We start from the raw sequence: 27969 nt of genomic DNA, 5'->3' as shown, positions 1-27969 counted from the left end.
TTAAATGTATGCCCTGTATTGCTAAAGGCAGCTTAAAAAAAAGATAAAACATATTAACATCAAATTTAAAGATTATTTTTAAAGCTGCCACTCAGTCTAGAGAATGGAAAACACTTTAATTACATATTATGACAATATTTAGGTTTAAGTTTTTATTTTTGAAACTATTGTAAAATACAAAACTATAGTCCTTTCCACCAGCTGCTATTCTTTCACCATGATTTAAATGTCCCAAGTGGTTAATATTGGAAGAACTGAGATATAACTACCTGGCTCACAATCCCAGCAGAACTTAAATTTCTGCATGGGCAGCTCATTCATGTTTCCTACACATAGACTCTAATCTGCAATGGCCTTGTCCTTTGCAGCTCATTCAGTAATAATGCATTGGTGTTACTATGGTTGAAAGTGACACTTCCCATATGACCATAGGAATTGCCAGGTACAGATCAACATATGAGTCTTTGAGGTTCTGGTGTGTTTTTATAATGTATGCAATAGTATTTAGGCAATGTTAGGTAGAGAGGGAGAGTGAATTTGAAATGCTAGGGGGGTGAGACAGTTGAGAGTCAGCAGAGTTTAGGATGGAGAATGCAGTATATGGGAGTTAATGGATGTGAAGCATGGTTTAATTACAGTGGTGCCTCGCAAGACGAAATTAATTCGTTCCGCGAGTTTTTTCGTCTAGCGAGTTTTTTGTCTTGCGAAGCACGGTTTCCCATAGGAATGCATTGAAAATCAATTAATGCGTTCCTATGGAGACCGCTTGCCAGGCTGGTGGTGCGGAGAAGGGCTTTTCTCCCCACCGCAAGCCTTCAGGACAGGTACGGGAACAGAGGGGAAGGCGCGCAGCAAAAGTAACTCACAGTAACTCGCCGGTTACAATGAGAACTGGCAGAGACTTCCTGTCTCATGCTCAGAGACATCACCTGATGTCAACAATGTAGCTGCCTGCTCGCAGCTGGTGGGAACTGAAATCCCAACACCTTCCACCACACCGTGGCCAAGGAGGGCTCCTCTCTGCTGCTGGGCCAGAAGTGAGCTGGTGGTAGTGCTGCTGTTGCCGCCAGGCGCAAGTTGCACCGCAGCCAAGGAGGGTGGGTGGCAGTGCTGCCGTCCACTCACCTGCACTCCTCCCCTGGGTCAGGCTTGACCTGGGGTGGAGCTGTGCCAGGCACAAACGTCACAGCCAAGGCACGGCTCCTTCTGGCGCAGAGCCAGGCTCCGATGAAGGAGCCTGCTTTGGGGGCACAAAATTGCTCCCGGAGCCACAGCACCCTCCATGCTATGCCTTTGGCTGATGGAGGTAAACATCTGATTGCAGATCTTCATCTGCATTGCAATGATCTTCCTGATCACATTAAAAACTATCTATATTTACTGCTTGAAATGGATGTGGGTGCCCATAGTTACTCATGGCTGCTGTTTGTTTTGCTCAGAATTTAAGGTGAAGGATCAGCTTCTCTTTTTAACCTGGTGTAAAAATAAGTTTAAACTTTTTACAGTGGTGCCCCGCAAGACGAATGCCTCGCAAGACGAAAAACTCGCTAGACGAAAGGGTTTTCCGTTTTTCGAGGTGCTTCGCAAGACGAATTTCCCTATGGGCTTGCTTCGCAAGACGAAACCGCTAATAGCCGCTAAGCCGCTAATAGCCGTGCTTCGCAAGACGAAGAAACCGCAAGACGAAGCAACTTGCGGAACGAATTAATTTCGCCTTGCGAGGCACCACTGTATATTGTCTGACACATTTTCTAGTACACAAATAATAATCTAATTCTCTTTCAGCATTTTCCCATTGAACTTAACCCTGAGTTTGTTCTGTAAGAAACTGCCCTGTTTCTGTACGAAACTTCCACTGTCAAATTCCTTTGTACAGTAATAGTTTTTTCTTGCTGATCCTTCCATAGGTCCTATGATAGTGCTGGATACACGAAAAGAAAAAAGAGTCTGGATCTCAAAGATACTACTAAAGTTATCGAAAAAGAGGCTTCCAAAGATATCCATCTTGTCTGTGGTACTATAAGGCCTATTGAAGAGCGTGAAAAGGTCACCATGCATTTTAAAAATAAAGCTGAACGTGGAGGAAAGACAAGCAGTCTGGATTCTGCAGCAGCCTTCCCTCGGAAGGAGGGCTCCAACAAAGAGATGTGCAGTGATCCTGATGTGAAAAGAGGGAAAAGGGAATTGCAGGATTTGAGGATTCTTAACAGCCGAAAGAAGAAAAAGAAGTTTGAGGCAGAATGTGCCAAATTAAAAGAAACTGTAAAACGTGTGCTGGAGTTCAAGGAAACTTCACAGAACACTTCAAAAAAGTCACACCCCACCTTTTCATCCTTTAGCTTATCAGGTGCTAAACTACCGTCTTGGCAATCCTCTGTGCACACTCCCGAAAGAGCCAAACATGCTTCATTAGAACTACCTCGCAAAACCGACAAAGGAATGAAACGTGCACCCTTGCACCACTTGAGTGAACTATATCACCAGAGAGAATATAAACAGAAAGAACAATTTCATCATGAATCCCACAAGAATATTGGTAATGCAAGGACCCAAGGGGATAGATTTGAACCTGCAGCATTTCAGATGAGTCAGGTAAAGCTGTTAAAAGTTTGCTATGAGAAAATAAGGTGGTAGTTTTGCTTTGTGCAGCAACAATGGTGGTGGCTTTTATAACTTCCCCAGCAAATAGCTTATTTAATTTAGACACTGGAATGAATCTGAGATAACTCTTAAACCCTATTTTAGCATTATAAGAGTGAGCCACTTGAATTTGCACCTCCCTCCTTCCTCTATCACCTTCAGAGCCACCATAAACAAGGGTTCAAATGCTTTTGCCTAATCACAACTTGCTGTGCCATCCAAACCTTCACATATGGCCAATCAAACCATAGCTTATGAAGTGGGTTTGTTTCCATGAACTGTAATTAAGATTATGTGCAGTTTAGGGTTTGGACAGAACCCTAAACTCGGATTTAGATCACAACTGAAGCAAAAGCTTTGATTGCATCTGAAAACAGTCATTGCCATCTTCACTTCATAAACAAAAAAGGTAGCTCTTGATCAGGGGTTGGCAAGGTTTACCGGTCATGGGCTGGATCACTCCCACGGAGATCATCCATGGGTCGGACTGGCGCAGCGCAACGCCGGAAATCATGTCTGTGACTCCGGAAATCGCTTCTGCGCATGCCCAGACGCTGAAAATCGCACCTGTTCAGAAGTGATTTTCGGTGTCTGGACATGTGCAGACACGATTTCCAGTATCTGCACATGCGCAGACGCGATTTCCGGGGCCGCTCGGCGAGTTCCCGCGCTGTGCTGCGCCGGTTTAGCGCAGTGCACAGGGGACTCACCAGGTGGCTCGGTTCGGGGGTGGCTCATGGGCCGGTAAAACGGTCTTCAGTGGGCCGCATCCGGTCCATGGGCTGCACGTTGTCGACCCCTGCTCTTGATAGAAAGACCCTGAAGGATCTTAAATCTTAGTGTTAAAAACAATAGTATCCAAGGGTGATTGTGGTAATTGTGTGTACTTGGGGAATGAGAATTAAATCAGTTAACCCAAAGACCTCTCAGAAAAGGTGAACTTTAAGGATATAGACTGTGGGCTACTCCAGATACCAAGAAGTAATCAGTGTGCAGAATGTGCAATCAAAGTGATGTAGGAACCTTACGATGCTTGCAGCAGAAACAAAGGCAAACTGCAACCTCTATTTATTTTAAGCAATAAGAAGTGGTTGTACAAGTATTAGAAAATTTGCAAGCTCTATTTTTCTGTGTTGTAATACATATTATGCTTATTACCTAATACATTATACAGTTACATATACAAAAATCAGATTATTGATTTTTGGGGTGACCTTTTTTCAAAAGATTTGGAAATGACAGTTCATTCCTTTGCTTTTAGGCAAAGGTTCGTCTAACTAGGCTTCGGGAACATGAGGCTGTAAAATAGTTATAACCCTAGTGTTGAACCTTACTAGACCATTCAATGAAGATCACTTTGAATTCCAAGGGTCTCCTCATGGCATTTGCTTGCTGGATTTGCTCTCACCTTACAACCACGCCAATTCCAGCCTCCCTGGAGCTTCTCTACATTTGACTCACAATCTACAATTTTGTTGTCAGGTGCTGTCAGCTCCTGCCCACTGTGACAAGGACATTGTATCTTCTCATGTGCCAGTGCAGTTTTATGTCCCCGTCAAGGAGACACAAATTTATAATCTTATGACTGTCTGTGACAATCTTATGACTGTCTGTAACCTTTTGGGGATATGTGCTCTCCCACCTCCTGGTTTGCTAGCTTGTTACTCTACTGTGTGTGTGAAGAAGAGCCGATTGCTCACGTGCAGCCATAGACTTTTGAATGGGACATCTGTGCAGCCACAAAACTTGCCCTTCTTTCTCACTGCAGCCTAGCTCATAGTTTGCACGTGCAGTGTCTCTAACTGAGGAGAGGGTCTTGGCCTTGACGCTTGCTCGGGGGCAGGGGCCACAGGTTCAGCTTAAACCCAAGAGGTTTCTGAAATAGTGTTCTGCATAGACAAATTCAGTGTATGTTGCTGCTCAGATAACCACTCAAAGAACTATGGTTACAAGGAAGCAACCTGTTCATGTCTAAGCCTTGAGGAATTTCCTTTAGCCTTCTTTGTGTTCTCTAGAAACTCTGTGTGCATGTGCATGTGTGCACACATCCATTGTGGTGTATGGCCGTCTTGCACTCTCACTTGCTTCTCTTCCCCTCTTGAAATCACTTCCATCTCCCAATAAACTTCCAACCCTGCAAATAATATTTACTTGGGCTTTCTCTTTAGTGCAAAGCTTTTGATACAGTACAGATACTTGAGGTGATTAATTTTTGTTACAGAGCTCTGAAGCCTCTTGCCACTCTTCTTCCCGTGAAGCTACTGAAAGTACTGACACAGACCAAGAGGTTAGTGGTTATGTAACCTAACAGGTGCACTTTAGCATTCCCTAGCTGCGATTCTTGCACCACAAGATTCTTGCACCACGTAAAGCCTTTTGCTTTACGATTGGCTCCATAACTTGTCAAGAAGCATAAGCAGGTCTGTGCTATATAATAATTACAAAGCTCAGTCAGTAGAGCATGGTACTCTTAATCTGAGGGTTGTGGGTTCATGCCCCATGTTGAGCAAAAAGATTCCTGTATTGCAGGGGGGTTGGACTACATGACCCTCATGGTCCCTTCCAACCATACAATTCTGTGATTCACTCTCTAAGCATGAATCCTCATGCAGCCAAAATGGCCCCATCCAAAAATGCAGGGTCATCAGACTTGGGGAAACCCCATGTTAAAAAAAAAAGTCCCAGGAACAACGATAACCAAGAGAAGGAACCCAAACATAGCCCTCAAAGACTGAGCATACTCAGTGGCCAAGGAATATGCAAGAGAGTGTAATTCTGGGAGTGGGGTGTGAGCCTTAGTTGGTGCCCAGTGACGTGAACTCCCAGGGCCAGCCTTGATTTCAAGTTTATATTGCTCTTTTCCATAGATGCAGATTGTAGAAGAACTGCATGCTGCTCGCATTGACAAAACGATGGCTTTGCCTGTGGTTCAGACTTGTGGAGAGCTGACCAACATGGAGATAGATCTTCCAGATGATGAATCAAATATGTCTGCCAGTAAGTTTATATGCATCAAGTATTTTTGATTTCTCTTCCGTAACAAGGCAATAAACGGGAAAAAATCAATACAGAATCCAAATAACAGAATTTCTCTCTGTGTGTTTCTTCTTTTGTAACAGGAACTCTTTCTGGCCTGAATAGTTTGATTGTGATTGATACTAATATAATGATCAGCCATCTAGAATTCATCAAGTCTTTGAAGAATACAGATATCCCAGGTGTGTGTGGATTTATTTAATTCCATTTCCGTTTATCTTACTATCTGAAGATATTGGCGTGGTTTAGAATACACACACACACACACACACACATATATATATATATATATATATATATATATATATATATATATACAGAATAAGTACATGCCAAATGATTTCCACAAAAATGAAACAAATACATAAACAAAATATATGAAGCACAATATCAACATAAAGGCAGAGTGCACTACGAGGCACTATATTGCAAACTTTGAACCAAAGTAACACGTTGTGCCACTCACCCAGACTCACTTGCCACCCTTTCTGTATGACCATGACAGTAATCAATTGCCTCAAACATCTCTGTAAACCAACCACTCACATAAATCTCATAAAATTATACACAACAATATTACAGCCCGCGTGAGGTTCACAGCCAAACATACATATGTAAGATACTACCGCCATCTCTGAAGCACTAATGGTATCATGCCCCACACCCACTAGACTATCAAATACTCACCTCTCTCACCTGAGAAGGATCTGTTTTAAACGTGAATAGGCTCTCACCTTGGTGGAGTAGAAAACTACTTTCGTCCATTCACTCACAACTACATAAATGTAGCATGCACAGTATTGCACAACCTCAGCTCCTGATAAATAACCAGTCAGCATTGGTGGCAGATACAAACATCAGCCTCACACTCAAGTTGTCTCTGAAGGTCTTCACAGACTCAGGTGGTTGTACCCAACCAGCAGCTATGCTCTCCTTTTCCACCAGAACATTGGCCCACTCCATCACACAACAAATTGACACAATATTGGCCAACATCTTGTGCTCTGGCTGTTCACCTTTGACTGAGAGTCACAGGATGAACCTTTTGGCTCATGCCTTTGCCAGGCACAAGATTTAGGTACAATACCAGAAGAGGTGGGAAAGAGAAAAAGCAAATCTCATCAGGAGCCCCAGCTGTGGGAAATACAGATCAAATTTTACCTTGCCCAAAGGCTACACTTTCCCTATCAGATGCATACGTCCTGACTCTGTTAAATGTGGTCAGTGCTATGCAGATCCACTGGCAGAATATCCAACAGCAAGCTGAATTAGTTTTTTAATCACAGTTAAAAGATGTACAGTGTTTTGAAGAACTACCATAGATTAATAACACGTAAGCTATTTTTCTCCTGTTTAGGAGTTGGCAGATTTGTGCTTGTCATTCCCTGGGTCGTTTTGCAAGAACTGGATAACTTAAAAAGAGGGAAAATATTGGCAAAGGTTGGGCAAAAAGCAATCCCTGCAGTTCACTTCATCTACACTTGCCTGAAGAACCAAGATCCAAGGTTGTGGGGTCAATCTATGCAACTTGCTTCTCAGCAAACACGTAAGTTGTGACAGAGCTGGTGGATTCTAGCAGAATTCGCCCTGTAGCTTGGTGAAGACAGTTGACATCTTTTGTGGATGCAGGAACCTTTTTATAAAATTAAAAAAATATTCAGGCCTTTGAAAATACTGTAGTGATACTGTTTAGAACTACTGTTTATATGCTGTCTATTTTTTAATCACTTGGTTTTATTCTCTCCTGGAAATCTTTGGGCTGCAAGTTGCTTAATGTGATTGGATGACATAATGGTTCGTGTCCAATGCTCCATGCGAGTAGTTTCACTGGTGCAATGGGACTGCTGTTTCCTCCTCTCACAGACCCAAAAATCTTCTGTGGAGGGAATTGTGTAGCGTTTGAACATAGCCTACATTTCCAGAGCAATTTAAATATATTGCCTGTGCTTCGAAGGCAAGTAAGTGAGAGCCGCCAGGTGTCTCCTTTGCCTGCTTTAACAATGATGTGTAAACGCTATTCATTCAAGTTCTCTTAAAGCATGATATGCTAACTTGCTTTTGCCAAATTTACAGGTGGTTCCTGTGTTGAGAACAATGATGATCGTGTGTTGCAGTGCTGCTTGCAGTATCAGAACCTCTTTCCTCAAGCTGAAATCGTACTGATGACGTAAGTTCTTTCCAACTAGAGAGCTAAATTTGATAAGAATCCACAGCCATTATGCTGTAATTTTAAAAACAAAAAAAAGGCAGGGAAGATACTACATACCATTGTTTTTAAAAAAGTGTTTGTGATTATGTAAATCTGAGTCCTTGAGGTTCTCCCTAAGGCCTCATTTCTTCCGTCTGTGCTGTTGAATTTTGCATTCCCTGCTTAACTGAAGATGATGTTTCTTTTCATAACACGAATCCAAGAAGTTTGCATCCTGTTTTTAGAAAGGGTTGGTGAGAACAATCAATCAATGAGGGAAGAAGCAGTCAAATCGTGCAAATGAAAGGTATTCAGAACAGAGCCTGGCTATAGCTGAGAACTGCTCATGTATGAATTCTGTGGAATTTGTACAAAAATAGGTGGCCTCTATCTGGAAAGCCAAGTCTCTCCACTAGAATGTAAAAAAAAAATGCCTATCTTTAAAACAAGATTTTTGCTATGCTAGTTTTGTAGAAGTTATATTTTAAAATAGCTCTAAACAGACATAGATAAATGAATTGGACCAGATGTTGGGTTTTTTTGCCATGGAAGAAGGCATAATAATCCTGTCCTACTTACCATTCAAGTAATACAAAATGAAAACAATTTTATTTTCACAGGGATGATAAAAACCTGTGCAGCAAAGCCCTTGTCAGTGAAGTTAAGGCACTTAGCAAAGCGGACTTTGTTACTGCACTCCAGAAGCTGACTAGAGACACCGCAATGCTGACTCAAGATGCTTCTAGTGGCCAGTCCCAATTGGAAAGAGGTTTGTTTTTCTTGATGTGTTAGGATTACCATAGTGGCCGCCCAAGTTAAATAATACTGCAATCCTGTACACATCTGCTCAGAAGCAAGACCCACTGAATTGAACTGATCTTATTCTCAGAAAACGAGGGTGGTAGTCAACTAGGTTTTACTCACAGTAGACCTGTTGAAATGAATTGACCTAAATTGGTTGTGTTCAGTTTTTTCAGTGGGTCTGTCCTGAGTAAAACTTAGTTGAATGCCACCCAGCCTAAAGCTGATAAATAGTAGTTTGCAAACATTTTTATTCTCTTTGAGAACCTGACGGACAATGACAAACATTTCCAATAACTTTCAATATTTCACGTAGTTCTGATAATCTTCTAACAAATAAATAATGCTAAGCTGATGTATGAAGGACTGAAATACTGAACTTCATTGGCATATGATCCTTCCCAGTAGTAGCGCCCACCCTGTGGAATGCCCTCTCATCAGATGTCAAGGAAATAAACATCTTAAGACATCTGAAGGCAGCCTTGCACAGGGAGGTTTTTAATATTTGAGGGTTTTTTTGTGTTTTAATATTATGTTGGAAGCTGCCCAGAGTGGCTGGGGTGACCCACACAGATGAGTGGCATAAAAATAAAATAATAATAATAATAATAATAACTGCAGCAGCAGCAGCAACAACAACAACAACAACAACAATAATAATAAATAATATAACAACAACAACAACAATAATAATAAATAATATTACTATTATTACTGCGCCACACAGAAACTTACTGCGCCACACAGGAACTCCTGCTGCGCTCCGGGGACTTCAGGTGGTTTTAGCGAAAGCAACGCAAAGCCTCCGGAGCGCGGGGGGAGCTCTCCCTCTGTGCTTCGGAGGCTTCGCGTTTCTATTGCTGAAGCCAAGGAGCCTGCATTCACTCCATAAGACGCACACACATTTCCCCTTAATTTTTGAAGGGGAAAAGGTGCGTCTTATAGGCCAAAAAAATACGGTGCATAGAAAAGAGCCAACAGTTCTTTATCAGGCCAGTTAAAATGAGCAGGTAGATATTGGATGAAATAAGATTCTGATTAAACTCTTCAGGGAACTTGGGGAATCTTCTTTTGAAGTGACTGCCAATAGTCGATTGGGTGAGCATCAGAGATCGCTTAAGTGTAGTGAATTCTAACACTTTCCCAACCTTGAGGCCCCAGGTGTTAGATTACAACTCTCATCCCTACCTAGCAGGACCAGTGGTCAGGGATGATGGGAGTTGTAGTCCAACAACACCTGGGGGCCCAATGTTGAGAAAGGCTGCTATAGAGGCTGAACCAACCATGTGACCCTCTAGGTGCTCTCCGTGTTGTGACAGTGCTTCATTTGTAGTGGTAGAAGCCATTTTAATTCCACTAGTGCACTTGAAATACAACCCCAAAAGAACTGAAAACAAGCCATTTCTTTCAGTGGCAGTGGTTGCCCCGAGATGGGTGATTCCTCCTCCTCCTTGCCTCACGGTCAGGGCCATGATCATCAGTGCAGACTGTTTAGCTTTGGTTGGGGGAGATTCCACCCAGTTATGGCCCTGCCTTCTTCATAGTAGCAAGATTTGCCAACACATTAGAAACCTTATGTACCTGCAACTCAAAATACCTGTGCTTAATATGTTATATGTTGAGCGGGATAGCGTTTCATGCATTTGATGAAGTGGACCATAGTCCATGAAAACATATGCCATTTTTTTAAAATAAAAAGTTAGTTTTTAAGGCACCACAAGACTCTTCATTGTTTTATTGCTGCAAGAAACTGACATACCTACCCCTCTGGAAATGGATATAGTTTCTAAAGTAGGAAAGGGAGGGCTTTTGAAGCAAGCAAATGGCAGTGAAATTTTAAGTAGACTATTAATGAGGCTTAATTGTTTTGTGCTTGCTTAACAGATATGATAACCCAGAAGGCTGGGGATAAATTTGCTGATCCTGTTCCAACGATTGTTGATGACATTAAAGAAAGCTTGCAAGAAGTTTTATCTTGTATACTGGAAACGGAAATGAAGATTGCTTTTGGAGACCTTTGGGAAGAGGTGATTACCTTCAAGTATTCTTACATGCTTTTAAAGCAGGGATGCAGAGCCTCAAGCCTGTGGGCCAGATTAGGTGTGTCAAATACCTGCTTAAGAAGAAACTTTGCAAATTTGAGCAAGTTTTGGAATACGCTCTTCATAAATGTTTGTAGAATGTCTGAGCCGTTGGTTCAGAGTTTGCACAGTCACAGTGAATGTGCTGTCCCTTCAACCGGAAGGGAGTTACGTAAAATTGATAAGGTCTGACAATAATTCATACTTCAAGAAATGGAAACCTGACCACTAAATTATATCAGAGATTAATATTTGAACTCCCCCCCCCCCATTTTTTTTTAAGGTAGTGTATCATCACCCGCCATGGACATTAGCAAAGGTGTTGGAGTGCTACAAAAAACACTGGGTGGCTGTTTTTGGAATGGTTATATCAAGAAACTTTCTTTCAACCATTGAATATTTACATGAACATCTTTGTAAAGGTAAGAAAATGTTAACCCTTGAAACTATTTGAAATCCCAAAACCTGCACCAAAGGGCATATCAGTACTGAAAACCTCAAATGTGTTTATCATGTCTTCCTCCAAGGAACCTTCAGAACTATGATACAGGTTTCTAGCAATCCCAAGCACTCCCAAATTACTAAAATATAATAGGGTCCATTTGTATAAGCCATAGAACAGGAGTGCCGTCTTAAACATGTTTATTCAAAACTAAGTCTCTTGAGTTCAGTGTATAGCAGGAGTGGCTAATCTGTGGGCTACACCCAAGAGTTTCTGTGTACCTATATGATGCCAAAAGTATTTTGAGGTTCCCAAAAGCACCCTGTAGTTGGTCCATTAAAAATATGTACATATTGACCACTAGCATATTCCCTTCTGTGGTTCTGTGATGCTAGAAGGTTTTGGTGACCTCCCAAGTCATGCAGAATTGTAGTGAGTCCCTGCTAGATCCAGGATCTTCAGGAGATGTGTGTCAGTGGTAGATGGTAGCAAGATGAGAGCACCCTTTGAATGCACTGCTTATCAGTTGTTGTTCCTGAATAGTTCAAATTGCAAATATACTGGGTTGTATTTGAGGATTCCTTATGGTATGGTTGTATTTTGCTTCCTGTCCTCTTTCAACTTTTTCCTCCTTAACATCTCTCTCTCTCTCTCTCTCTCTCTCTCTCTCTCTCTCTCTCTCTCTCTCTCAGCTTCTGTGGTTAAACCTTCAACAGTGAATGAGGTGCTCCAGGAATCCAAAATGCTGTTGGAGGAGTTCAGCTCAAGATCAGAATATGATGGTATCCTTCCCAAGGCTTTAGCTCAGGTGAATAAGCTGCTCAAGACGCCTGACAAGGTAAGAGCTGTTTAGTTTTGACAGATGTCATTCCTTTTACATGCACATGCATGTATCCGATTGCAGCAGCAATGTTGCTGTTGCTCATTTATCATCATCATCACCCAGGGTTAAAAGCTACTTGTGTTCGAAAACTTCTTTTTAATGGCAACTTGAAATTCAATGTCATCTGTGGTACAGAGGGTCAAAATAAATCTCAGATGTAACTTTTGAACAAAATGTGTTTGCTTTTATCCTTTTCTTGTAGGGGAATGGATAAGGGTGGGCAAGTCTGCTAGACTCTTGGGTCAGCCCTTGCCTGGGAGGAGTTGAAAGCCAGGAGTTACCCTCCGGAGGCTACAAAGGCTGTGCCGGAAGCCTCAAGCCTTTCGAGTGCAGCGGGAACTCTTGCTGCGCTCCAAAGGCTTTGGGTCAGCAAAAGGAAACCGAAGCCTTTGGGAGGTCCTGTTGCACTCCAAAGGCTTCAGGGATCTTTGAGGCTCGGGGGGCACACAAGCTTGGGGGTCAGGGGGAAGGCGATGTGCCACCTCTGCGCTGCTCCCCGACCTGGTTTTGAGGCTGGCGGTGGGGGAAAGCTGCGCTTCCCCCTACTGCCAGCCCCAAAAGCTCAGGGGGCAGCGGGAAGGCGGCGCGCTGCCTTTGCGCTGCTCCCCGACCTCTTTGAGGCTTTTCCCCGAGGAGGGAGAAGGGACTGACTGGCCGTGTCAGTCCCTTCTCCCTCCTGGTCGAAAAGCCCGCAGGAGCCGTGCGCTCCTTAAAGGGTGTGCGGCTCCTGTGGGCTTTTGCGGGAGATGGGGGAATTCTTGGGGGCTTTTCCCCGAGGGGGGACAAGGGACTGACTGGCTGCGTCAGTCCCTTCTCTCTCCTCATAGAAAAGCCCGCAGGAGCCGTGCGCTTCTTAAAGGGTGTGTGGCTCCTGTGGGCTTTTGCGGGAATTCCCCCACCTCCTGCAAAAGCAGGGAGAAGGTCTGGGAGAAGTGCACAGGATGCGTGCAGCCTGTCCGCTGCTCCCAGAGCTGGGGGGGGGTCATTTTTTCCCCCTCGATTTCCCCCTCTGAAAACTAGGTGCGCCCTATGGCCAGGTGCGCCCTATGGAGTGAAAAATACGGTAATGTCAAAAATTAGGGGGCCCCTGCACTGATGTTCTTGTGAAATACTTTGGGTCAAAGTATGAAGGGTGGTATATAAATGCCTTTAAGTCAGTGAAATGATTTGAAGTAAATCTCATTTTTACTGTGGATATATCAATCTTAGTGTGTCATTCCTTTAAAAAATCTGCTAGCTTGCAGCTTTAGCACATCAGATCCAGTATATTTACTGCTTGCTTGCTATATTTTCATAATATTCAGCCAGGTGCTGGACCAAATACTCCAGACACCCTCAAATCTACTTCAGGAACTACTACTTGTGAACAAATGGAAGATGTAGCTTTGACCCAGCACACTCAGGATGTAGATACCTCCTTGTCGCCTAAGCCTTTAGCCCAAGGAAACAGGCATGTGGAAGTCTGGTCTGTCCTTGAAAGTGTCTGGAACACAATAAACCTATTCAGGTAATAAAAGCTGAAAGAGAGTGTTCTTCTTGAAATCAAGGTTGTCTTATTTTTAGGCAAAATGTAAAGCATCCTAGGGTTAGTGCAGATGTGCTTGTATGCTCCTTGATGACTGGCAGCCAAATTTGTGAATTTAATCCACTGTCAAGAACATTATGTTCAGAGAAGAGAAGAAATTATTTGGAAGTTCTGCCTGTACTGGTTCATCAGTGGTGACTTTTTCATATATGCATGCTGTCACCTGACACAGTCACTGCAAATACATGTGTGAACAAGCCCTTAATGAAAACTGTAAAAACATAGTTTGTGAAGTGGGCTTCGTTCTACCACAAGGTTGGATGGCAAAAAGTTTTTTTTTAAAAAAGTTAGTGCAAACTGGAAGATGGCAATGCATGCATCTGAAGGAGAATTTTAAACAGCTCAGTAGTTGTTTAAAAACTTCTGCAATGGAAACTTAATGCAAAAGGTTGTGTGTCTTTTCTGAGGAAATAGTCCTATTATCACTGCAGCTATACCCCTGTTCACTATGAATTTATGAATAGGATTAGACAGAATGCCTTTGCTTCAGTGAGCTCTTTTGAAAAAGAATCTGTATACATGCAATAGGATTTCCTGCCTCTGATTCTGTCTGTTTCTCTCTCTCTCTCTCTCTCTCTCCATCCTTGCCTCCCCACCCCATTCCTGTCTAGGACAATAGGTAGTTCATTTCCTGTTTTAAAATTCATTCTTTTATTTTTCTTAGTCTAGAACTTTTCCAGAAGCTGGACCTCAATACGGCTACCCCCACTCAGAATATGGACTCATTCAAAGACGCTTTCGTCGGTCTGCAGAAGTTAATGACGGCAGTGAACGAAATCCTAGCAGGAATTCGGCAGTAAGTTTATGTGAGCTGAATGGAGTGCAGGTGACTCCCACTTACGTGGGGGTTACGTCCCCAGATAACCGTGAAATTGTGAATAGTGGGGAGCACCATCTAAAAACCTGTGAAAAACCCTCTAAACGTCTACAAACCCTTGAAAAACTTTTAAAAACCATGAGCACTTACAAGCCATCTTCTCTCCCCCTCCCCCCCCCCCCGGTCTTTTCATACCATATTTTCAGTTTTTGTGCTCTTTTTCAGGTTGTGTTTGCCCTTTGCGCACCTTTTCACAGTTGAAATGTAAATATTTATTTAGTTGTTTCCTGGCACTGCAGGTGTACACGGTTGCACACGAGTCAAAAGTGCATAAGTGGGAAATTGCCTGTATGTTACTCTGATGTGTAATCTCATATCTTCACAGGTGTTTGTTGGAACCACTGTGTTGAAATAAGTTCCTTGGCACTTTTAGCTTGTATTGTATTGATGTATTGATCCCAGGCATCTGAAATAGTACCCATTGGAGAGCCAGTGTGGTGTAGTGGTTAAGAGCGGTGGACTCGTAATCTGGTGAACCGGGTTCGCGTCTCCGCTCCTCCACATGCAGCTGCTGGGTGACCTTGGGCTAGTCACCCTTCTCTGAAGTCTCTCAGCCCCACTCACCTCACAGAGTGTTTGTTGTGGGGGAGGAAGGGAAAGGAGAATGTTAGCCGCTTTGAGACTCCTTTGGGTAGTGATAAAGTGGGATGTCAAATCCAAACTCTTCTTCTTGCCTGTTAGCAACTACCTGTTAGCTAGTTCCAAAAACTGAACCGCCACTTTCATGTACAGTGGTGCCTCGCAAGACGAAAATAATTCGTTCCACGAGTCTCTTCGTCTTGCGGTTTTTTCGTCTTGCGAAGCATCCCTATTAGCGGCTTAGCGGCGCTTAGCGGCTATTAGCGGCTTAGAAAAAGGGGGGAAGGGAAAATACTCGCAAGACGTTTTCGTCTTGCGAAGCAAGCCCATAGGGAAATTTGTCTTGTGAAGCGCCTCGAAAAACGGAAAACCCTTTCGTCTAGCGGGTTTTTCGTCTTGCGAGGCATTCGTCTTGCGGGGCACCACTGTATTGGTACTAGTATTTCACAAGGCAAGGTGCCTATATTTCAATTGTTTTATCATGCTCATGGTTTTTATGATTTTAGTGGTGTGATGTTTATTTTATTAGAACTATTCTGTTATGTGTTGTGGCTTTTATGATTTTTAAAAGCCACATTGAGTTTGTTTTATAAAGGAAAGCCAGGTACAGTGATACCTTGGGTTACCTACGCTTCAGGTTACATACACCAGGTTACAGACTCCACTAACCCAGAAATATTACCTCGGGTTAAGAACTTTGCTTCGGGATGAGAACAGAAATCGTGCTCTGGAGGCACGGCGGCAGCAGGAGGCCCCATTAGCTAAAGTGGTGCTTCAGGTTAAGAACAGTTTCAGGTTAAGAATGGACCTCTGGAACAAATTAAGTACTTAACCCGAGGTACCACTGTATAAAGAAGTTATAAAGATAGCTTTATTTTTTATGCCAAATTACAGCAGTACCTTGTTTTGTGACCAGGATCTGTTCCGGAGCCCTGGTCGCTGGCTGAAAAGGACGCTGGACAAAGCGCTGCGTCTGCGCATGCACGCGGAGTGGTTTGCGCTTCTGTGCATGTGCGAGCGGCGAACCCGGAAGTAACCCATTCTGGTACTTCCGGGTTTGCCACAGACGTTCGACAGAACGGGCGCTCAAAGAGGCAAACGCTAGACAAGGTACCACTGTAATCCACACACATCCAAGATTTTAGCAGGTGACCTGCTAAGAGGTGGGACAACCAAGGATGGTACGGAAGCACTTCTATAAAAAAACCAAACCTTTAATTTTGTTATTGTATACAAATAGATATAGGATCTCAGTCCTTCTCATTAACTGCTTTGGAAGGTTAAATAAACACTAGAAAAAATAAACACTAGAAAACTTGGGTCTGCTGCTGCGAATTTGTGGACATGTATATTTAGGTGCCACAAAACATTCCTCCTCAAAAATGCTGCTGTTAGCCAACTGGCAGTCACATACATGAAATTCAGTAAATAAGTAAAAACTTTGGTAAACAAATCACTATGCATAATATGTTGTTCTTGGGTCAGTACTTGCCACCGCGGTCAGTCGTCTGCTGTGTGGGCCTACTTTCTGCTTCCACAGGGCTTGATGCCATGTATTCCGGTCGGTACTAGGGCTGTGCATTGGTTCTGTGCGCGGTTTGAATTACAAAGTGAATATGGGTAATCTGAAGGAGGCTTTCACATTCTGGAGTCAGATTGCACCACTGACAAGGGATTTTTAATAGCTAAAGTCCTGAATCACACACATACATTTTGCAATATAGTGCAGGCGTTCTCAAACATCTCTGCTCTCAGAGCCCACTTGAGATGGCTGAAAATTACTGATGCCAATCACCTACCAAAAAAGGTGATGTAGGAGCAGAATCACAAAATGTTGTCAAATACGGAATTGGGCATAAAGTAAGGATGGATGAGACCACAGGGCCCACCTGAAAGTAGCCTGAGGGTCGAACTGAGAAACACTTCTCTAGATTAATGGTGTGCAAATATCTGCTGCCATCTAATGGCTATTTAGGAGACAGCAGAAGATATATGAAGAGATTTGGCTGTAGATGAAAATAATCGTTATACTCTGGGTTAAGCAGAGAGAGCCTTGAGTAGTCTATAGAACAAAGTGTGCAGCAAGAACTGGATCTTTTGAGTTCCTTTGCAGAGCACACAAAAAAGTATATGCGTCCTACAAAAGAGACATAAAACTTTGATTCCTGAGTATGCTAAAGCTTTCCAATATTAGAAGCGCTGGGGGAGGCAGCAATATGTATTTTTTTAATCACAGGTTTTATAGGCATTTCCTTTGTGCTAATGAACTGTGAACTGTGAAAATTGCTTTAAATTAAAATCATACTGCAGTGTGAACCAGGGTCATTTGGAAGATTTCTACAAGCTGTTAGGAAGAAAAATATAGGCAGGATTGAAAGCCACAAGAAAAGGACAAGGAGCCCTCTGTGGCTTAGAAGGTCAATGCTGAATGCTTAGGAAGAAAGGCATTCATACATGTCAGACGTCGCTTGTTACATACTGTAACCCATGAATCGTGCACTGGTTAGGCCTGCACATAGGAGTTAAAATCTCTAAGCAAAGTTTTCTGCAAAAAAGAAGCAGAAAAGTAGGGAGGAGGTAGAGAGTGAACTTGGGGTTTCCGGCCCCTTCAATATGATGAAGAGTAATATTTTGGACAGGATAAGATATGTTGCGAAGTGTATACACACAGATCCCTAATGGTCATGAGGCTGTGGCATTGGACCTGAAATACAACAGAGGTTTCCTGTTAATCCTCATACCCTGTTTGTAATACATCGGGTTGGCCACTGTGAGAACAAGATGCTAGGATAGATAAACCTTTGGCCTAACTGGCAGGGGTCTTCTTATGTCTTCAGTAGTGTTTCTCCTGAGAGTTGACATGACTGGGCAGGAATGTGCAAAGTAAGGTGTCCTGGTCCAAAGTTATTCAGGGCTTTCTATGCCAAAGGCAAGCCCTTAAACGTGACCCAGTAGCACGTGCGATGTGCTGTCAATAGGGCTCCCCCTTCACTAGCTTTGCTGCAGCATTCTGCACTAGTTGCAATTTCTGGACCAATATTAAGGGAAGCCCCAAACAGAACACATTTCAGTAATTGAATCCCCTACTGCCCGAATTTACAAATTAAGAACACGTGTTTTAAGATGATTTTATATAGCTTTAATTCTATTGGTGTTTAATTGTATTTTAATGATCAGTTTTCTATGTTCTTAGCAGTTCTTGTTTTTATCTGTAAGTTGCTTTTCTGAGCCCTGTCAGGGGAAAAAAGGCAACAAATAAATAACAAAATAAGAACCTCATTCAAGCGGTATAAGCAGTGATGTGAACTTCTTGTGTCATTGGGTCATCCATGTTTAAAATCCTTTAATGAGTTTTCCACTGTTTGTTCTTATCTTTTTCAGGGTTTTAGTGCCAAACAGTAGCTTTCAAGATGTCTGGGCTCTCTATAGCTTTTTAACTAATAATAAGGTAGGTTTGATTTCCCCTTTAAAGTATTTTGTAGGTGTTACGAGTACTTTATGTTGACCCAAAACCCTGAAATTTTGCGTGCAAATAGTCCAGGGCAGACTGATTACTAGGCCAGTCTAATAATTTCTTCCTTGAAATGGGAAACATGAAGTGTCCCCCAAATGCTTAAGGTATTGTCAGGGAACTGACATCAGAGCGAAAAGCGGAGGCAGGGCTCCAGAGCGATGCCGGAGAGGGAACCAGTCGGGGGGAAGGAATTCAGCGTGACACCAATAGAGAGGAGAGGGAGGAATTGGTGTCAGGGCTCCAAGACCCTTCAACCGAAACCAGCGGAGAGAGCGCTGGCACGCCCTTGCCATCCCCTTACTTGCGCAGACACATTCCGTGCAGAGAACATAGGCGGAGACTTGGGGTCAAGCAGCTTTTATGCTGGAAGAGATTCAAGAAACGCCCACTGGCAGATTCTGCAAGTGACTAACAGGTCACGGAGGGCGAGCTCTAACCCTAAACATGTTTGAGCAAATCATCTAATTGAAGTGGAAGCAGTTTACGCACGAGTAACCACACTATACCATTACAGGTATAATCACACAATTTGGTAAGCAAAATCCTTGTAAGTTTACTTTGTGACCGTAGCTCACATCACATCAACCCGTAGAGCTGTCTAAATCAAGTCAGCTCCTATGGGGATGGCGGATTAAACTGGCAGCCGAGAAAAATATCCCTCCACATTCTTCAGACAACTTTCACGTTATCTGACAAGGACTGTTGCCTCTCCAAAGAGGTCAGTTGAGCTTGCTGGAGCTTCACGTACATTGGTCAGCCGGCCTGGAAGCGGGGTAGATTTGCTCCCTGCAAGTCTAGAAACATGTTTCTGGCTGCCTCTCCATTTAAACATTCTAGTATATATTGTTAGTCCATAATAACCGTAAGTCAAGCAACTCATTCTTATTTCTGGATACTCGCAGAGCTTTCTAAAACCAATAATAAACCCGAGAGTTGTTGCTAACCAGGAATGAGAGTGTTGCACTGTGGCTCTTTTCTTTGCCACTCTGTAATGTTGGAAGACCAAGGTCACATGGGACTACTTCAGACCTCAGACACCCAGTGTTTATTGAGCAGCATAGGAAGAAACCACCATAGGATCATTGGGCCAGCTCACACAGCCCACAGTGGCCCAGCACATTTCCAGAAACTATCACTTGGAGCTGCTGGCTGTTTGAACCAGCCTACTATTTTAGCAGCTAATGAACCTGAGATGGAATGTCCTTGGCAGAAGACTTCCAAGTTCAGATTGAGAGCAAAGTGCTCTGTTAGTAGAACTTAATGCCACCTGGATAGTATGGCAGCCAGTGAGCTGGTTTGCTAAGGGGAACCAGCCAGTGCCATGGGGACGTGATGAAGGGGAAGGGGCACCCCTTCCCACCTCTTACCTTTTGCTGTGTGAAGGTGGAGGTGGCAGCAATCGGCGTCATGCGCAGTTGCTGAGTGTGGACGATTGTCATGGCAAAGGTATTGGCTGTTGATGTTGTCATGGGTGACCCTCCACTCAGCAGCTGGGCTTTTGCTTTGGCACCCAATGCTATGCTTACCCCTTCTTTTTATGGTAAGGAGAAATAAGAGTGGAAAGGTTCCTCCATGGCCACTCATGGTTTTGCTTAGCAGACTCTCTCACTGGCATGAACAACCAATGCAACAGGATGCATTTATGTTGCCCATAACATAGCTTTGTATTAGAAGTTGTTTCCTTTTAGAGGTCTAGTGTAGTTCCATGATTTCAGTGATTCAGTTCACCAAGACAGAAGCACATTTTCATTTGAGTCAAGCAAGGGAGACTTCCATTTCCAAGGTGGTTGATATTTCACTGCCTGATTCATCATTGCATGCTGTTCCCCAAAGACTGAACCAGAACTGTAACCATAGAAAAGTGGCTTAGAGCCTCTTAGGAATATGTGAGAACACCACTTCTTTCCCCTTGGCTGGGTTTTCTCTAAACTTCTTTACAGCTTCGTTCTAGAGTGAATTTGACATCACCACATTACTGAATACGCAGCTCCATTTGCTGTCTGAGTCCACAATTATTAAGCCACAGGAAAACACCATATATTTTCTTTCTTGTTTCGTATTGATTGGTTGGTTAGAGCTAGGATAAAGAGATATAATTCAAGGCAGCTTCTTATGAGTAAGGTGACCAAAACATTTGCAGGAGAAAACAAATGCAGACTGGCAAGTTATTAGTCGGCCACCAAATTTCAGCTTTGTGGTATTGGATGCAGATAACGCCATTGGGCAAAGAACCTCACTAACAGACTTTGCTAGCCTTTAAATTATGGGAATATAGACTCTACATAGACCAATAGAAGTTTGCTTTGGAAGAGATGCCTTGTGTGTATTGAACTAATGGCTGTCTGCTGTGCTGGTCTGCATCAATAAGTATATCTTTCAGCTGCCATTTCTTTCACCCATGAGCTTGTTTCCCTTTCTCTAGTCAATCATAAATGGCATTGATTGGTACCATACTGCTCAATAAGTGCTCTGGAGTGATGGGTCAGCATCTCATACCCTGTAAAGTAGACTGCCAGCAAATTATATTGCCAAAGATGCCACTTTTTTCACACTTGTTTTGCACACCAGGCTGGCAAAGTGTAGGGACTGTGGCTTGACTTGGCAAAGGGGCTGAGTGACAACTCGTGTTTTAAGGACTTCAATAAAAAGATAATCTGAAGCAGCCTTTAGTTCTTTTACAGCGATGAATAATTTCCAACAGCTAATATCCACATTTCATGACTGACGAGTCTTCCTAGACATTTCAGTGTGGTTTTTCCCCTCCTTCATAGATGCACAATAATACGAAATTTACTGCTGAGGAACTTTATGACTGCATTTCCCAAGAGGTGTACAGGTAAGCTACTTTTTATACATCTGTAATTACTGGCCACAATCCTTTTTCACTTGTTTTTTCATTATGTTGAAAACATATTCTATTTGGCAGCATCCCCTCTTCCTTTCAGAACAGAGTAATTTTAGTTTGCAAAATAGTGATATTGGGATTTCTTGACAGCAACAGTCTGAATCCTATCTTCAGTATTCCTGTGTACTTAATAGAGTAAATGTACAAAACATCATCTGAAACAGATGTATTATTTTAAGATCTTTCAGTGAAACATACCTTGTGTTGAACCTTGCTTTTTATCCCGTAATCAAGCAGTGTTCGAGTATTTGAAAGAGGGCATAATTAAGGCATTAATGTTCATGCCCTTATATGCTGCCTTTATGTTCCCTGTGGTTTTTCAAAGAGACAGTCTTGTTAAGTTGTGTTATCAAACAGTCTTGATTGCTTTCCAAGATCATAATTTGAATTAGCATCAAACAAAAAGCAGGATTTTTTCTTTTCAGCACAGCTGCTGTGGAGCAGAATGTTTGGATGCTAATAAATGCAAAACTGGGGAAAACAATACAATTGTAACCTGAGCAAAACATAGACTTTAGGGAGAATGCTTATGCAAACCAAAGCCTTTATGCTTCTGTGTGTCTCCAATTAAATTATTGTATAGAAATAAAATTATGCAGCTTATTAACATGGCCTTGATTGGCAGACCTGTCCTGTTTCATCTAATTCAGGACAATAAAATGTCATGTGTTATTAGTTGCCAGTACTTTATACGTTACAATTAAAAGAAAACAAAACCCAAGGGATAAAGAGTAGGAACTGAAGTGTAATAAATGGAGTTGCACATTGAAAAGAGAGCACCAAGGCTTGATTAAAATAAAGCCAATAAGCAAAAGTATCTCCCTTAGTAAGGAATTCCAGAGTCTGGGTGTAGCCACCAAAAAGACACTCTCCTTCCTCCTCACCAGCTGTACTGCAGAAATTGAAAATGCAGAGTAGAGACTGTCCTGATTTCAATATATGGGGCAGACTCAGGTATGGAGAAGACAGCCTTTCAAGTAGTCTGGTCTTCAGCAGTTTTGGGTTTTCAAAGCCATAACCAGCACTCTTATGAATTGGACCCAGAAATGAGCTGGAAGCCAATACAGTGGATGCTTGTGTTGCGAACGTGATCCATGCAGGATGCACATTGCGATTTGGCGCTTCTGCGCATGCGCAACCGCAGAAACCCGAAAGTAACCCGTTCCAGTACTTCCGGGTTTGGCGGGTCCATAACCCAAAAAAACACAACCTGAAGCATCTGTAACCCAAGGTATGACCGTACTGCCATTGTAACAAAGCAGTTGAAAAGTTGTTAATAGGTAATAAATGATCACATTGGGACAGGTTTTAGTAATTAAATCTATGTGTTTTCTTCTCATCCCCCGTCCCCCTCCCTTCTCCAGGGACCGTTTATCGGTTGGATGCTGCCAACTAGCTCAACTGGACAACAATATTAAACAGTGCTATGAATCTGTCTGTCTGGAGATAAAGAACAGGGGTTGGCTCTAATTGTGCAATCAGCTGCAGCTTTTGAATTGTGGAGTTGGAGGGGACCCTGCGGGTCATCTAGCCCAACCCCCTGCAGTGAAGGAACACGTCAGTTTGATGGCCCAGCCAAAGATGGACCTTAGAGCAGTGTTACTAAATGGCATTATTTGTGCTCTCGGCAGCTATGCTTAAGGTCCCAAACTATACTTAACATTAATTGTGTAGTTTGGTGCTGTTCTTCCCCACCTACCCCTTATCTATATAGCAGCTGTGGAGGGGAGGGGGGTGAGGGTTGGGATTGGGACCCAAAGCGGGTGTGTGTGTGTGTGTGTTAAATCTTCACAAAGCTCATATTTGTATTAGGTATGTGTTGCCATTGGTGCCAGCAGAGTGAGAGAGACAGTTTTAGTCAGGATAACTCAGCACAAGACTTTTAAACTTGGGACTGTAGTGTGAGGGTAAAGAGCAAACCCCCTATTCCCCCAATCCTGATTTTTCAGTACATTTAAAAAAAAAAACTTGCAAGGCCCAAAGGGTTGCTAAGATAACGCACAATTTATCTAAAGAAATAGTAGCAGGGAAAAAAGAGTCCACATCGCAGTGATGGTAGCTTACCTCAGCAGAGATCCTGTTAACACAGTGGTCTCCCATTAGTTACAGCCTCTCTTACAATGAGGCCCCCACATCACTTAGGTATGTAAGGCACCAATCAGCAACTACAGAAATCACTTAAAACCCCTCTGAGCTCCCTCTCAAACACAAAGCATAGCCCCACCCCACGAACCACTTTTGACAGATGAGTGGGATCACTCACCTGATTGGTGCTCACAGCAAGCCCCACTTTGGGCATGGATCGACTGCGCCAGCGAGGTGCACTTGTAAGCACCAATCAGCTGCTGGGCGCCGACCAAGGAGCAATTAGGAGCACACACTAAGGCTCCCAGTTTTTCCTTTGCAACCATGTAATTCCTACCTCCCCCCCCCCGATGCAGCATCTGACATCAAGTGAAGGGTAGGGGGATGTGGTTTGGGGAAAGCAGACTGGTGAGTCAGAGGTCCTAACCACAGTAGGTGGTTAGGCCAGAAGCCAGCTAGGCCCACAGGCAGGATTTCAAATCCTCCAGCATCCTGAGCAAAGGCAATAGTAATAGTAATAGCAATAGCAATAGCAATAGCACTGCAGCATTTTTGCTAGTGCAAAAGCAAAAGTAACTCATCGGTGGAGTGGCAGAGGCAGGATCAGGCCCTGGTTACAGACTCCTAGGAGAGAAGGCTTGGAAACCCCGAAGAACCCATTCTCAGTCCAATGGGAGGGATACAACCATAGAGGGTTTGTCTCCAGCTACTCTCTAGAACAGGGACTTGTGATCAACTTTGGAAAATTTGGCTGGGGCTGATTGGCACTGTAGTCCAAAACGTCTAGTGGGCACCAGTTTGGTGAAGAATTTTCTATATCTTCATCCCATTATTGAATTTCTGGCATTTCATCCTTTCTAGCTTCTCTTAATTAAAACAGTATTTTTTCACTTTATTATATTCTTCCCTATTGTTTACTTCTTGTCCTCTTCACTCTCTTCTCCCTACCCCTTCTCCTGCTCGGCCATGGGTCCTGGCAGGAGAAGCCATTACGTGGGAGACAGAATAGAAGCAAGGCTAAAATCTCACTATATTGTGTGAGGTGTGTATCAGTGCCTTGAGCACAGCTGCCGTACCTTGATGACTACAGTGGGTCCGAAAGGAAGCTTTCCCCAGAAGTACTACGCAATGAAATTTGGAGATCCAGTCACCCGTCCCTGCCCCCCACCCCTTGGAGTGGATGCTACTAGAGGCAATTGTTGAAGAGAAATGTAGCTTGGTATTTGCTCAAGTAGTATGACTGGCAAACGTATTGCCAAGGTGGAAGGGGCTCATCGGGGCAGGGACCATTTTGAACTGGTTTGATGACCGCTTGCCACTGGACGGTGCTCCACACCTCTGCCTTGCACTTTTGAAGCAAAATCGAACATAATTATTTATTCGTTTATTGTATTTGTATTACCCCCCCCCCCATACTTGAGGCCATAGCTTACTCCTGCCCCCTCCCCTCTGCCTGTGGAAGCATTCACCCCACTGTTAGGCCAAAGTAGCCAGAAACAAGAGGGGGGGGGGAGGGAAATGGCTAGTCATTCTAAAACCATTGAGCAAGCTTGTGAAAGCAATGTGGACCTCTCAGCCCTCTCCTGAAACAGGCACCTTTGACACACGGCGTGCTTCTAATTCCTCTGAGAAATATGATGGGGACTCCCCATCCCCCAGGACATTGCTACAGACAAAAGTTCCAAATAGGATGTCTTTCCTTCTCAAAGAAAGAAGATGAGAGACGCTATTTGCAGTAAGTAATGAATACTCCCATTTTTTCTGCTTTACCCTGGCCTAGTCATGGCAACACAGGACTTGTGAACTGTTGAAGTGTATTGCGAGTTCCCTATGCTGGCACAGTATGGAACTACCTTGGCAAACTTGACTTTCACCCAGTCAATTTAACTCAAGGCTACGATTGCAATCCTATGCATATTTGTTTGGGAGTAACTAAGTAAATGGATGATTTACTTTTGAGTGAAGGAACCTAGGATTGCATTGCACAGCTTCATTTTTTGTTTCGAAGGATACTACACAAGCATTTTTGCGTTGCTGTTTTGGAAGGCTTGCCTTGAAGAATTTGTTCAAATAATTTCTGCAAGCGGCTGTTTTGATAAACAGAAGGTGGCACAAGATGTGTTGTCTTTCTCCATACTGGCACATGGAGGAGGGAGCCGGACCACAACCCCCAACGTGATTGTGCAAATGTGTGCAAATGCAATGTTGTTAGTGCAGCGATGGGCAAAAGATTCCTGCATTGCAGGGGGTTGGACTACATGACCCTCGTGGGCCCTTCCATCTCTACAATTCTGTGATTCCAAGTCGATTATGGCTAGATGCAAACAGTAAAAGGCTAGTTTTAGGGCCGATATCTGTGACTTTGAGGGGCCAGGAGCAGCAGACCAGAGACTTAAGAGAAGTCTCACTAAACTGAAAGGGATTTCACTAATTGTATAAAGATACTGTGGCTATGCACATTTTGGGGTTCAGAAGAATATAGTGTTATATTCAATGACACATGGAACCACCGTTTTTGTTTTGCTTCTAATTGATTATGGATAAGCAATGTCTCAGCTGCTGTCAATGTGCGCAAGCTACTGCAGAGGTTTTTTTTTTAATTTATTGTCAATAAATACTGTATTTTGTCTTATCTACCTGTGCTGGTCACATGGTTAGTTTCTGCTGAATGTTGGTAAATGAAAACAGACTTTGGGGGGGGGGGGGAATGGAATAGGTATTGAAGTGAAAGCCAAAATTAGTTGTTTTATATTGATATGTCCAAAGCTCACATACCTAAAGCATATTTTTTCAGCCCAGTTTATAGCTGTTACCTAAACAGCAGCCAACTTTTCATTGTATTAACATTTATTGAAATAAATTTTGATACTATTTATATTCTAAGATTATTCTTTTTTAAAATTGTTAAGATCTTAATAATTTGAGCTAGTCTTTTATTAAATAGCAGTTCTCTGCTGAATTGTCTTCTCTTTGTTACCTGTACATTTGTCAGTCAACTAAACTGGGGGTTGCAAAGCTTTTTGGACAGTTTGAATTTTGAGGGCGTACTGGGGAAACTAGTCACTAAATGGCTGTCATAGGACATGGCATAATTCAGAATTAGAGAAAGTACAATCATGGTGAAGTTTTCCCCATAATTGGTATTTCCAAGCTAGGAAAGGCTTCAACCTGAATTTTTGCCTGCCATGGAGCTGTTAAGAGCACATGAACCCTGCTCTCAAGCAAAGTCTGCCATCCTGTACCCTTTTAGCTGGGAGTAAGCCCTATTAAGGGACGCAGGTGGTGCTGTGGGTTAAACCACAGAGCCTAGGACTTGCCGATCAGAAGGTTGGCGGTTCGAATCCCCGCGAGGCGGTGAGCTCCCGTTGCTCAGTCCCTGCTCCTGCCAACCTAGCAGTTCGAAAGCACGTCAAAGTGCAAGTAGATAAATAGGTACTTGCTCCGGCGGGAAGGTAAACGGTGTTTCTGTGCGCTGCTCTGGTTCGCCAGAAGCGGCTTAGTCATGCTGGCCACATGACCCTGAAGCTGTACGCCAGCTCCCTCGGCCAATAAAGCGAGATGAGCGCCGCAACCCCAGAGTCGTCCATGACTGGACTTAATGGTCAGGGGTCCCTTTACCTTTTAAGCCCTATTAAGCATAATGAGACTTAACTTACATGCTACATGTCTATTCAGATGTGACTGTGCAGTGAATTCTTAATGAGCTTCTGGTCTTTAGCTCTGGCATACCAGGGAACATGGCTAAAGCCTCTTTTAAAAGTTTTCAGGTTTGCATTTTTGGAGGAAGAGGGGATTCTTTAACATAAGAACTACCAGATCTCAGACACATATACTGGAAGAAAGATGCATTCTGGTTGCAAGGGGAAAAAGGAAGGGCAAGCTAGAGCTTCCATGGACTAGGAAATAAGGACAGGAGCAAGAGTACACTATAATGGAATTAGGGGAAAAACAGCTCTTTAAAACCCCAAGGCTTTCGACTGCTTGGTACTCAAACAACCCCCTTTTCACTCACAGGTCTGACTTCACTCATTGGCTAAAAACACTGCAATAAAACATACTTGACCCTATAGGTAGCAATTGTTTTTCATAACTGTTCACAAAATGTAAACGCCCCTGCCTCAAACCATAATACATGAATGTGACAGAAATAAGGAAATGGCTTTGTCACTTTATGTAAAGTGATCTGTTATAGTATGTAGGAAACAGGAAGTGAGACTCTGTTTACAACTTTAGTTTCAATCTTTGGTTGACTATAAAGTAAGTTGCTCAAATTCCTTTTAATATGTGTATAAACAAAATCCTTTTTAAAAACACAAAAAACCCCCAACTCAGTCTTTGGTTTCTACACCCTAA

General features: G+C 43.0%; 1 protein-coding gene across 8 annotated transcripts in view; it reads left to right on the top strand.

Annotated features, from left to right (window-relative positions):
* The window catches only part of SWT1 (SWT1 RNA endoribonuclease homolog), a 29443-nt gene extending 4932 nt beyond the window's left edge, over positions 1-24511 (top strand). For 5 of the 8 annotated variants that reach the window (XM_081865825.1, XM_081865822.1, XM_081865824.1 and 2 more), the window contains exons 5-19: positions 1908-2592; positions 4862-4927; positions 5508-5637; positions 5760-5858; positions 7034-7222; positions 7750-7843; positions 8485-8633; positions 10550-10692; positions 11030-11168; positions 11881-12026; positions 13376-13578; positions 14321-14452; positions 18494-18560; positions 21398-21462; positions 22896-24511. In XM_081865825.1, the coding sequence (XP_081721951.1) occupies positions 1908-2592; positions 4862-4927; positions 5508-5637; positions 5760-5858; positions 7034-7222; positions 7750-7843; positions 8485-8633; positions 10550-10692; positions 11030-11168; positions 11881-12026; positions 13376-13578; positions 14321-14452; positions 18494-18560; positions 21398-21462; positions 22896-23001 (2413 nt within the window). In that variant the 3' untranslated portion in view covers positions 23002-24511. Of the gene's footprint in view, positions 1-1907; positions 2593-4861; positions 4928-5507; positions 5638-5759; positions 5859-7033; positions 7223-7749; positions 7844-8484; positions 8634-10549; positions 10693-11029; positions 11169-11880; positions 12027-13375; positions 13579-14320; positions 14453-18493; positions 18561-21327; positions 21463-22895 lie in introns of those variants that run through there. The other 3 variants (XR_014157404.1, XM_081865826.1, XM_081865827.1) reach the window with 3 other exon arrangements.
* Positions 24512-27969: the final 3458 nt, after the last annotated feature.

This window comes from Podarcis erhardii (assembly GCF_964252035.2).
Source record: "Podarcis erhardii genome assembly, chromosome: 6".
Lineage (NCBI taxonomy): Eukaryota > Metazoa > Chordata > Lepidosauria > Squamata > Lacertidae > Podarcis > Podarcis erhardii.
This window is presented reverse-complemented; position numbering and strand designations above follow the sequence as displayed.